Here is a 13,124-nt window from a genome sequence, read left to right as displayed (position 1 = left end):
ATGATGTAAGAAATGAGAGAGTCACGGAACAATTCTAGAAGAAATATATTATCTTAATACTAGATATGCAAGTTGAGGCTGGGGTCCAATTAAACTTAAACCAGAAGTAAATATGTATGGGTGGGTATGGGTTTTAGCTTAATTTTAAGTGTGGCCAAAAAAAATATCAAGAGAGCCATATTTTTAACAAGTTTATGGACAACAATCTGACAGAAGTGCCTTTTGTAAGTGTGGACAAATCAATCTGAGGGGGCTCATCATTTCACAGGAACCTCCCGAGGGCATTTTTACAAAAATCTTGGATTAGACAGGGTGCTACACTTGAGCAAAAAGCTCATATGGGCATGTTGAGCTTGTTTTAAGTGTGGCCAATTCTGCCAGAGGGGGGCTCATCATTTATCGAGCTGGTTGTATCATCAATTACACTACTTATTTATATTCTTTAGTTACACATACACACATACACACTCCATACACACTCATATTTTCTAATAGGAAATATTACACTTACATGCCGAAAAGCATCCCAAAAGATGTCCAAATTAACTTGCATTCTCATGGATAGAGGCAGAATATCCATACATTCCACTTTCTGAATACCATTTTTCACATCCCATAAAGATTCATAGTACTGGTGAATCTTTTGTCGTAACTGTGACTTTATATTCAAATTTGCCTGTATAAGACAAATAAATAATCACTTCTTGATGTAGTTAATACAGAGAATCACATACCAGATTTAAAAGGAGATGGTACAGACTATTTACATATATTTTACAATCACTTTGGATACAGCTCTAATTAAAATACCATGAAGTCACTCTGAGTTTTCTCTCTCTCTCTCTCTGAGCACACTCTAAACATCTGGTCATCGGCAGATGCGGTGATGACTTAGCAAAATAATAAAAATACTGCATTTTAAATATTTTAGAGAAGAAGTAAAAAAAAATAAGTCAGAATATTCTCATATTTGTGAAACAGCATGAAATGGCTAGAAATACGCAAGGAATTCGCTAAGTTTAGCACATCGGAATGAGAGCCCAGTACTATTCCCCGTGGCCAACACTTGCTCTACGTTTCCTATTGAACGCAATGGTGTTTGCTGGCTCAGGTCATCACAGAAAATGTGTGAATCTCTCTAAAGGTATGGTCATAAAATATTTTTTTCCAGCTCACATGTTTACGGCAGGGTTTCTCTGACGTCATCAGGATTAAAAAATTTCCGAGTGCTATTTTCATCATTGTAAAGCATGCAATGCAATGATCTAATCAATCTATTAGTGATGTCATGAGTGAAAAATGTTTTAAATAAACTGAAAAATGAGACATTCTTTCAATTATGTTAGATGAACCATCTAATGTTAACAGTAGGTCTCAATTGTCAGCTGTCTTGAGATCTGTGTATAAGGAGGAGAGTTTATTGGTTTTGCTGATGTGAGTACCAATTCCATATCTGACGGGTTATTTGTTCATGTAAAAATTGTCAACAAGTAGAAACTGGAGGATAAATTTATTATTGCTCAAACTTATGACGGGTCGGTTTGTGGACGAGTGGCTAGCACATCGCACTGTGATACCAACGGTTCCGGATTCGAATCCCGCTCAGGCTTGGTTGATTTTGCCATTCATCAATTTAAACATTTCATCACTCATCCCCATCTTCGCAAATTAGCCAAGAGGCACAAAACGCAAAGTAAAATAAACAAAATAAATCAAAATCAATCAATTATGACGGGTCGGCAGTTATGTTGGGGCATTTAGCGGATTTGCAAAAGAAGGTCTAGGATGAGTACCCTAAGGCATTAGTTACGTGTTGCTACACTCAAGTATAGATTTAGTGCTGTCCCAGGGAATGGATGAAATACCATGTATTCTTATCCACTTTGCCACACAAGAACGTTTAAAGAAAACCATTCCTTCATTTTCACAACCGAGGTGGTTTTATAAATCAGCAGTGGCGTGCATACAAGGTAAGCTACCGAAGCACTGCTTCGGCATGAAATTCGAATTTTGCATAATTCCAGGATACTTAGACTCCCCGAAAGTGTCGAGAGGCACTTTTGAGGAGCCTGTGAAAGACTAAAATGCCGCAAAGCAGTGGTGTGCAGTGTTTTTATCTAGGCAAGCCTGCCCCTTGATGTACTATTGTTTATTTAAAAATTATATATTCAGTGCTCCGGCTATCTAAATGGTCACCACATACTACTGTAAATCAGCTTAGTTAACACAGTTGAACAGTGCAGGGAGCCAATAATTGACATTTTTTTTTATATTTGATGGCAACTGAAATGGATCGGGCAGGTGTGCACAGCGTATGGATTTGTACACTTTTTGCAATGCTTTCAAACAATATTTTTACTGAAGACATTTTCTCCTTTGTTGAAAAGTTTCTCTCGGCTTATCGACCAGGTGAGTTGAGGAGAAGATTCCAAGCTTTCGAGCTTTTGAGATCTAACGTCACTCTCATCTTCAGGATAGAAGTGAGAGTGACGTTAGCTATCGAAAGCTTGGAATATTTTTGGCATTTACTGAGAAGATATATTGTGCACTCCCCTTTCCTCTCCCTCTTCCAGTTTGGAAAGATCGAGCCTGACATTTGACAAGTCTTGCGATGACTACATAAAAATGTCACACACCACTGACTCTAAACTATCATTATTACAATGGTGAATTTTAATAATGCAAAAATAGGACCTTGTGCTATCATAAAGAAAATGTATATAAACATACACACTGTGTATTATATTTATACTTGTAGTATGTATAAAAATAAATGAGAAAGCAAAATGCTTCCATATTTAAAAATGTTTTATGTCACAAAATATCTCAAAACTGTAAACACAAATATTATCAACATGAGTAGTGTAATCAGATACGTTCAAAGTAATAATTGGTACGAGGTCTATTATTTTTATTAATTTAAGCACAGTGGAAAACCTATTTTGACGATGTCTTTGTTGATTTTATACTATTGCAACTCTGTGATTTTTCCTCATACTTCGTACGAGTATCATAATTTCTTTCGAGTTAAAGTACGTAACACCTACACCCACACCCACACCTACACCTGCACCCACCCACACCCACACCCCACCCACACCACACCCACACCCACCCACACTCACACCCACACCCACCCACACCTACACCCACACTTGGTACTTGGTACGAGGCCTACTATTTTTATTCATTTAAGCCCAGTGGTAAACCTATCTTGACGATGTTTTTGTCGATTTTATAGTATTACAACTCTGTGATTTTTTCATCTCGTATTTTGTACTAGTGTCATAATTTCTTTCGAGTTAAATTACGTAACATTACATAACATTGTGATGACCCATATTAAGCTCTTTTTATTGTATTTTTTATAAGGGTAAATTATTACATCATGTTATGCAACAAGTTATTACGCAACATTTCAATGGCTCGTAAGGGTAAATTATTGCATCATGTTATGCAACAAGTTATTACACAATATTATGATGACCCCTATCTAACGTGTTGTTTTCTGATTGGTTGGTTATGACGTAATGCGATGATGTGGTGTCTTCTGATTGGCTCACTGTTTTAGATGTTTTCATCCACGCTCAGGTTACTTAAAGAGTTTTCGCATTACAGATCAGTCAGTATCGTGAGAGTGTTTGAAGAGTACGGAGGTGCTGTTGCAGTGCTCCTCATAATTTTTTTGTTAAAAGTTAAGCATTTAATTTATTTTGAAGCTATATATTATTTATTATTTTAAGTTTAAAAAGTGTATCAAGTGATTTTCTTCATAGCAATTTCGATCAGCTTGAGTTTTGGTGTGATCAGATGTTACTTGTTGTCTCCGGAAATTCTGTACAGATAACATAGCTGAAAATTTTATCATAATAGCTACAATTATTTGATTTTGAGGGTGCTTCAAGTAGTTTTTCACACAGATTGAATCTGTATGAAGTTTGTATTTGTATTGAATTTTGTATTTTTTCCTGAGAAAATTTATATATAAATACCAGAGCTGAAAAAAAATTATTATAATTATAACTATTGTTTCTTTTAAGTTACATTCTATCAATTATCGTAAGTTTAAAAGTGTTTTTTTTTCTAGTAAATAGAATCTTATTGAATTTTGAGTTGATTGTGCATCTTATTGTTATTTACTTAAAGCATATTAACAAAAATGTAATCTACCAATTTCATCGAATGTGTTATTTGTGGGAAATTAATCTCCAAAACTAATATTAGCAAGCATAGGGCAAGATGTAGCGAAACAGGTTCGAAAATAAATTGTTCGTTACCTACTGAGCCTTGTACTCAATGCGGAAAAATGATTAGCATTGCTAATTTAAGAAAACACATGAAAATTTGCATTGCATCAACCGGACATGGAACATTGAAAAGAAAAATTGATCATCCTGAAGCTGAAGCTTCTACTTCCAAACAAATTAAGATGTTTAATGACCAAAAGCCTATTAGATCTGCATTCAACAACCAACTCCTGGATTTTCTTTTTACTTCAAAACCAGGCTGTGATATTTCTAATTTTTTGAGTGAAATTAAAACATCTATCATAAATATTTTGAAAAATAAACTGGAAAACAACTCTATAAAAGTATATGTTGATCTAATCTGTAAATATGAGAAAACCAATGGTACAAGAAATATTTTTTTTTCACAAAACGAAAAACCAAGTTCTTTATTTGGCAGACATTAATTATTTTCGAACCTGTTTTGCTACATCTTGCAATATGCTTGCTAATATTAGTTTTGGAGATTAATTTCCCACAAATAACACATTCGATGAAATTGGTAGATTACATTTTTTTAAATATGCTTTAAGTAAATAACAATAAGAAGCACAATCAACTCAAAATTCAATAAGATTCTATTTACTAGAAAAAAAACCACTTTTAAACTTATGATAATTGATAGAATGTAACTTAAAAACAATAGTTATAATTATATATTTTTTTCAGCTTTGGTATTTATATATAAATTTTCTCGGGAAAAAATAGAAAATTCAATACAAATACAAATTCATACAAATTTAATCTGTGTGAAAAACGAGCCCGACCCTGTGGCCGAGTGGTTAGCACATTGCGCTGCGACGCCAAGGGTCCCGGGTTCGAATCTCGGTCGGGCTTGGTTGTTTGTGAATGTCCATTCATCAATTTCATCATTTCGTCACTCATCCCCATCTTCGCAAATTAGCCAAGAGGCACAAAACGCGAAGTAAAATAAACTAAATCAATCAATCAATCAAAAATATGTGAAAAACGACTTGAACCACCTTCAAAATAAAATAATTGTAGCTATTATGATAAAATTTTCAGCTATGTTATTTATACAGAATTTCCGGAGACATCAAGTAACATCTGATCACACCAAAACTCAAGCTGATCAAAATTGCTATGAAAAAAATCACTTGATACACTTTTTAAACTTAAAATAATAAATAGTATGTAGCTTTAAAATAAATTAAATGCTTAACTTTTAACAAAAAAATTATGAGGAGCACTGCAACAACACCTCCGTACTCTTCAAACACTCTAACGATACTGACTGATCTGTAATGAGAAAACCCTTTAAGTAACCAGAGCGGGGATGAAAACATCTAAAACAGTGAGCCAATCAGAAGACACCACATCATCGCATTACGTCATAACCAATCAATCAGAAAACAACACGTTAGATAGGGGTCATCATAATATTGTGTAATAACTTGTTGCATAACATGATGCAATAATTAACCCTTATAAAAAATACAATAAAAAAGAGCTTAATATGGGTCAACACAATGTTACGTAATGTTACGTAATTTAACTCGAAAGAAATTATGACACTCGTATGAAATACAAGATGAAAAATCACAGAGTTGCAATACTATAAAATCGACAAAAACATCGTCAAAATAGGTTTACCACTGTGCTTAAATGAATAAAAATAGTAGGTCTCGTACCAAGTACGAAGTGTGGGTGTAGGTGTGGGTGGGTGTGGGTGTGGGTGTGGGTGTAGGTGTGGTTGGTGTGTGGGTGTAGGTGTGGGTGTGGGTGTAGGTGTTACGTACTTTAACTCGAAAGAAATTATGACACTCGTACAAAGTATGATATGAAAAATCACAGAGTTGCAATAGTATAAAATCAACAAAGACATCGTCAAAATAGGTTTTCCACTGTGCTTAAATTAATAAAAATAATAGGCCTCGTACCAATTATTACTTTGAACGTATCTGATTACACTACTACTAACATGCATTACTAATTATTGAAATAGAGGGTGTCCCTAAAGGTACTTTACAACTTTGGTGTCATACAGCACAACTTGCAATTGACATAAACAAACATTCCATGCCCCATTTGATTTACCAACGCATGAAGTTTGATTGTGTATTAATCCACTTCAACATGTGCACCTTCGGTGGCACGTACAACATCTAATCGAAATTCCAACATTATTATACCCTCTCAACTGTGACAATGCCAGCTCTTATTTTGGCCTTCAAATCATCAAAATCAATGATAGCACTGCTGTACATATTAATGTTAATAATAAAATTCTTTGACATATCCCAACAAAAATGAAGTCCAGGAGTGTAATATCAGAGGCTTTAGAAGGCCAGGCAATTGGACCATATCTTCCAATCCAACGTGGTGGAAATGTACTGTCCAAGACATCTCTCACGTCTAAGGCCCATTGTGATGGTGCACCATCTTATTCAATACTTGATAAAAAAAATTTAGGCGTTGGTGAATCACCTACAATAAAGTGTATCCCTCTATGTCAGTTGTGCTGTATGACATCAAATTGTAAAGTACCTTTTGGGACATGATGTATATCTAAATACTGTGGGATGTGATTGAATTATTTTTAAGCACAGTTTCTAGGCAATCATAGCCATTGTTTGATTTGATTTGACTTTTGTTCTTTAGCATTGCTTTCCTTTCACTTTGGGCTAATTGCGAAGATGATGATGAGTGATGATATGATGAAATTGATGAAGGGACACTCACAAAGAACACCCATGTCCAGGTTGGGATTCGAACCCGAGACCCCTGGAGTTGTAGCATGCTATGATTATTACTCTGCCATGGAGGTCGGCATCATGGCCATGGGAATGAGCCACAGTGATCCTGTCAGTAGGGTGTCTGACTGCCACATGGCAAACCTGGGTTTGATCCTAAGGGTGGATGATCTAAGGTTGGATTCTTCCCGACATATTTCCTGCAAGAAGCAGCTCTTTGGTTTAAAGGTGGTTGGAGCATGGTTCTGATCAAATCACCTCCACAAAATGGCCAAGATCCTGAATGAGTGGAGCCCTTTCCCTAAATCCCTCTCCTTTCACGGCATGTTGCAATGAGCAAAGGGAACTTTACCTTCACTTATGAGTATGGAAACAGAAACATGAAACTCTGTGTAAGGTGTTAAAAAAAGGACGTATTCACTATTCCAGCTTATTTCTTCTATGATAACAAGAATCAAGCCTTCATGTTTTGGTAATAAAATACAAGCTAGTATAATATACATGTAAGCAAATTACTACCTGTATCTATGAGATTTACTTGTAATGGTTCTATTAATTTATGTGGTCCCTGGCAAAAGTGACACCATCCGCTTGGTAACTTGTTGTTTCACTGGTTCATGTTGTTTCCCTGCACATCACTTGGAATGCTCGTGTAGTCAGTTCGTCTGCTGCATTTGTTGCAAATGCTGGGTTTCAGTTGCTGCAGTACCAGGAGCCAAATATTATGCACCTGACCGTTGTTCATATTTAGCTTATGCGGAAAGTGCATAATTTAATGCGTCTCTTTGATCTTGGTGTCAATTAATGTGTTTGATGTGTGCCTGGCTGAAACTTCTTTTGACTTTGTGTGTACACAAATCAATGGTCAAAATAGCCAGTGCACTCAATATACACAAACGATATTGCCTCCCTCCCCTGGACAACCCAGGAGTATATAATGCCCAATATGAGTTGGTTATATATGAATTCACATACATTGGCAGATCCTTTAGAGCTATCAGTAAATATATACAAGAACACTTGACCAGTGGCGTGTGGTGACATTTTATATTGGGAAAGCAGCTCCCGAAAAATTAAGAAAACCAAGAATTTATTCTTCTACATGGTACGTTATACGGAAATAATGAGCACTCTACCTAATACTGTTAAGTCTCTGGTACTTCAAGATGGTCTTTAATCTCAGACTATTTGAAGGATAAAGGTGAAAGTCATGGAGCAGTTGTTCATTTATTCAAACTTCATTTGGTCTGTTGTCAACCGCATTTAATGCAACAGACGAACACAGATGATTAAAACAGTTTTCACGATTTTACGTATTGCAATATTCACAAATCCACTTTCACACCACGTAGTTCTTTGCATAAAAATAGTAAACAATACCATTACTAAACTTTTTGAAGCTTTCGGTTTCCACACAACCACTTGAACTTCACGCAAAAACAAACAAAGCAAATAGAAATTCGCACACCTGAAAGACTTTTAACCTCGCAAAGCACTTGAAAAAAAAAAAACGTGCCGACAGCCAGCGAGTGTTACAAACTCTATTTTGGCGGATGTGTCTATGGACGTGATGTTTTAATAGACCCAACACTCTGAAACATTTATATTCACATGGAATATGTAATACGCATGTCAGCAATCATATTTTGTGTTTCTCATGTGCTTTCAAACTTTATGGTTTATTTTAAAATATTAAAATTGTAACTTGCTTGGTTGATATGCTACAACGCTGGTATGGACACTTAATCATGCAGTTCACAACACTGAGGACATCAGCAAACTTCACCGACAAACTGCACTCGACATTCATTCATCCCTTACCGATTGGTACAGAAAGTTTTCCTCCACATAAAGCAGTCTCCCATTGGCTCATTCAAGGTCGCCTGTTTGTCTTGGGACCCTTGCTGCATTGGCTACAAGCAGGCCAGGGTGATGTGTTACTGGGCAGATGTTTTGTCAACATGCCACAATAGGTTGTGGATGGTCCCACATCACAGGGAAGAAATAATGAAGAACTAAAAGTTAAAGAAGTAATTTTGTAACCGTAATGCTGTGAGCCAGCCTTGTTGTACTGGAGTGCATGCACATGCACTTGACAGATGCCAAAAAAAAAGTCCAGCTAAATATCAGACTAGTCAAGCACCTCAAATACACAGCCGTCTCACCCATGGTCACTTACTTCAAGGGCTGCACCCTCCAATGTGTCTTGTCTGTGGTGTAATTTTAAGTGCTCGGCACATTGTTCTAGAATGTGCCGATTTTGCTTTCCTCACGCATACTTTTCATCTTCCCAACAGTTTGTCATCCCTGTTGGGAGATGACAATAAATGCAACATTTAGCTTTATATGAAGAGCTAGTCTCTTCCAATGTCTGTGAGGAAGTTTTAAATTTATTCTTACTTTTTAATGTGTTGTGTTTGTCTTGTGTATGTCCCTTTACAACCTTGCACTTTTAACCTTTCTCAAAGGGCTTCTTACACCCCTTGTTTTAAATTTTAGATAAGGGGATATTTCCCCGTTGTTGATTGTTGAATTGTTGTTTTAAGCCCACTTTATGCACAGAAAGGCTAATCGGTACTGGACCTACAGTTTAAAGTGGAATCCAAACAACTGTGCCATGTGCCTCCACTGGGTATCGAACCCGGGATGCCTTGATTAGATATTTCCCCGTATACATTGAAGGTTGCAAAATGACCATAAGTGCCGACACACAAAATAATTTTAATTCAATCAATCAGTCAGCAGGTACACTCTCATGTCATTGACATGTATGTGTCTGAAACAAGTCAATGAATAAAGAATTCCAAACCACATAGTTCTTACATAGTTTTCAAAATAACAAACACACTTCAACCACTAATTAACTTCTAGAACTTTCTGTATCGTATAAACTGGAAATCTAAAGTATATTCAAGTATCTGTGTAAAAAGGTAAAAAGTAAAGTGCTCCCCTGTGCATAGCACCATGCCATGAAGGTGTATAGGTGGTGTGGGGGTAACGCCCCACACTTTCTTGATCCGGTCATGAGTGGGGTTGATGTGATCAGCATCACGCCCCTGACCACCTTTACCCCCCCAGGGTTTCCCCAGGTACCCATGTCATTCGACGCTGGGTGGGTGCCGGGGCCGCTTCCAACGTTAGAAAAGTTCCCGGATTTGAACCGGACAGGGATCGAACCCGGGACCTTGAGCATGGTAGTCAGACGCGTTACCGACTGAGCTACCGTGGCCACTGTGTATCTGTGTTTATGTTATAATCACACAAAATTAGAGTTGTGAGACTTTTGAAACATTCTACATATACGTGGGTCATTCAATATATAAGTTTCCGTATGCTGTAAAAAAATATATTTTAAGATACATTAGAAAACTACACATACATGTGTAGGAGGATCCTTCGTCACTTCTCCACATAATCCCCATAAAGATTCAGGCATTTGTCCCACCGTTGCACCAATTTGTCCATACCCTTTGCAAGAAAATCAGGGCTCTGGCTACTGAGCACTAATTCTTACATTCCGCTTCACTTCTTCATCTGTTTTGAAATAGTAACCTTGCAATTCAGACTTAACACCGGAAAAAGAAGGAAATCACTCGGTGCTAAATCGAGGCTGTATGGAGGGTGGGGCAGCCGTTCCCACCCCAATTCTTCAATTTTGTGTTGTGTTTGCACTGCTGAGTGGGGGCGAGCGTTATCGTCAAGAAGAATGACACTAGCTGACAGGGGACCTCCTGGTCACTTACATCGAATTGCGTTTTTCAGTTTATCCAATGTTTGACAATAACGGTCAGCATTAATTGTTCTTCCTCGTTCCAAAAAGTCCATAAGCAGAATGCTCTTAGCATCCCAGAAAACGGTCACAAGCACCTTCCCAGCTGATCGATGCATCTTGAACTTCTTCTTCATAGGAGACTGTTTATGCTTCATGTTCTCTTGAATTCGGGAGTGTAATGATGGAGAAATGTCTCATCCCCTGTCACAACATGCATGCACCATCCATGCTTCTGAACTCCTTATGAAGCGAGCCCACGTTTTCCGAACAAGCATTTACTTTTCGCCCTTGAGTGCTTGTGCCTTCACGTCTGATAACGAATCCATTTTTGTTCCTTGTAGACAAAGGATGGCGCTTGTCAACCATGTGCTTCTTTTTAATGGCATTGCTTTATACACTATTTTATAGTACAGGGAAACTTATATATTAAACATCCCTAGTATATATATTTACTTTTACCACTACAATACAAGAGTGGCAGTGGTAGCATTGTTGCTTTGTAATCAAGGGGTCCCGGGTTCGATACCCGGTGGAAGCTCATAGTGGTTCGGATTCCACTTTAAACTGTAGGTCCAGTCATGATTAGTCTTACTATGCATAAAGTGGTCTTAAAATATCAAATCAACCAACCACTACAATACAGAATACATAAAAATGTTCTTACCATATATGCTTCTATCAAACGCAATCTGTGAAAATAAATACAAAATTGTTTCCTGTACTGTACTAAGGCACTGGTTGTATTCCCCATGAAGATACATGCCATCAAGATAAAGCCTCCAAACATGCAAACCAGTGAAAGCCAAATCTCAGGCAAATTACCATCTCCTATCAAATCTCCAACACTGAAAAGAATCAACAAGGGAATTCCATCTTAAAGAATAACGCTGGGCTGATAACAATTTAACAGTATCCACCTGTTAGATTTTAATCACCAGTACTGACCATACTCTTCCTGAGTCTGGTCTCTCACAGACTCAGCAAAAATGCTGTATGGCACTTTTGTGGACTCTAATTATACTGTAAATTATGCAAAATGCATAATTTTATTTAATTTTGCATCAACATTGAATGATAAAAGTGGATTTCATTGCTGTAAACTTTCTATTTTCTAGTATAATAATTTTGTATGTAATTCTTTGAATATTTTAAGGCAAAACTTTGGTAGATTAAATGTAGTATAATTGCAATGGAATAAAAAATATTTTCGAAAGAGCTTTTAATTGTTACAATGTTTAACCATCTACACTGCAATCAGTAAGAGCAAAGGTATAGGTTATCGGTTCACCCCTAATAAGCATAATGCAAGGTTGTCTTCAAAAGAAGGTAAAAGATCTACAACACTTCTATCATAAACACTTTAATGTAAATACTGATAAATAGGAGCATAACTGAGCTGAAGTGTTTGGGGGATCATAATGTTAGGTCCCAAAAAACAGAACATTATTGACAAGATTCAATGTATAGGGTATTTCAAATGAAATGCCTGGATAACAATCCTACAGAAAAAGCAACTAATGATGTCAAAAGATCATAGCTCAAAATTTATTTACATAACATATTCAAAGTATCTACCAGGTCTATTCGACACTTCCAGTGTTCAAATCACATGTTGTCAGAAACTCGATTCAGTTTCACGGTTGATGGTTGCAGGCCATTGTTCCATCTTCAGTCTTCAGTCGTCACTGCATTAAAGGTTGTCCAGAATATTGGATTGCTGATCGATCAAATTGGAAAATACGTTTTTGTTCTGCAATGTTTGTTAATGCCTGATACACCTGGATTTTGTAGGGAAACATGTGTAAATAGTGTCGCAAAGTAGACCACACTGTTGTGACCAACATGCCAGTCACAATAGGTAATCGCCATACAGATATCTTTCGAAGACTCTTGATGGCAGCTTGACGCACTTCTGCAACACAAACCTGTGTTCTGACTGTTCGTTGATGTCTGTGGAAGTGGAAAACAAACACAGAAGAATCACTGTAGTGGCTTTAATGAGTAGTAACTGCAGCCATTATTACAGCAGTTGTTCAAAGTGATGTCCCCTACCTCCATACAGGCATGATAGCATCACAATAAGCTCTGTCGCATCCGCTCGAATATCCCAGGAGTCGTTCGGACCAGATCATAGACTGCAAGGATTCTTGCCAAGAGTTCCTATCCATTACCCACAGATGTCTCGTAGACAACACTTTTGACATGACCCCACAAAAGAAAAATCAAGTGGGGGGTCAGATCAGGTGAATGGGCAGGCCAAGCAACATGTTCACTTCTTCCTATCCACCGCTGAGGGAAGGTCTGCGTCAGAATATCACGAGCACCAGCTACGAAGTGGGCTGGGGCCCCATC

At 37.2% G+C, this 13,124-nt stretch overlaps 1 protein-coding gene across 1 annotated transcript in view; it reads right to left on the bottom strand.

Moving 5' to 3' along the window:
* LOC145988140 (cyclic nucleotide-gated channel alpha-1-like) overlaps positions 1 to 13,124 on the bottom strand; it is a 103,369-nt gene that overhangs the window by 75,108 nt on the left and 15,137 nt on the right. Inside the window, exons 4-5 of the mRNA XM_083122971.1 lie at positions 11,437 to 11,617; positions 512 to 676 (exon numbers count right to left, since the gene is read on the bottom strand). Coding sequence (XP_082979097.1) covers positions 512 to 676; positions 11,437 to 11,617 — 346 coding nt within the window. The remainder of the gene's footprint in view (positions 1 to 511; positions 677 to 11,436; positions 11,618 to 13,124) is intronic.

The sequence above is a fragment of the Lepisma saccharinum genome, chromosome 5, assembly GCF_977018435.1.
Source record: "Lepisma saccharinum chromosome 5, izLepSacc3.1, whole genome shotgun sequence".
Taxonomy (NCBI): Eukaryota; Metazoa; Arthropoda; class Insecta; order Zygentoma; family Lepismatidae; genus Lepisma; species Lepisma saccharinum.
This window is presented reverse-complemented; position numbering and strand designations above follow the sequence as displayed.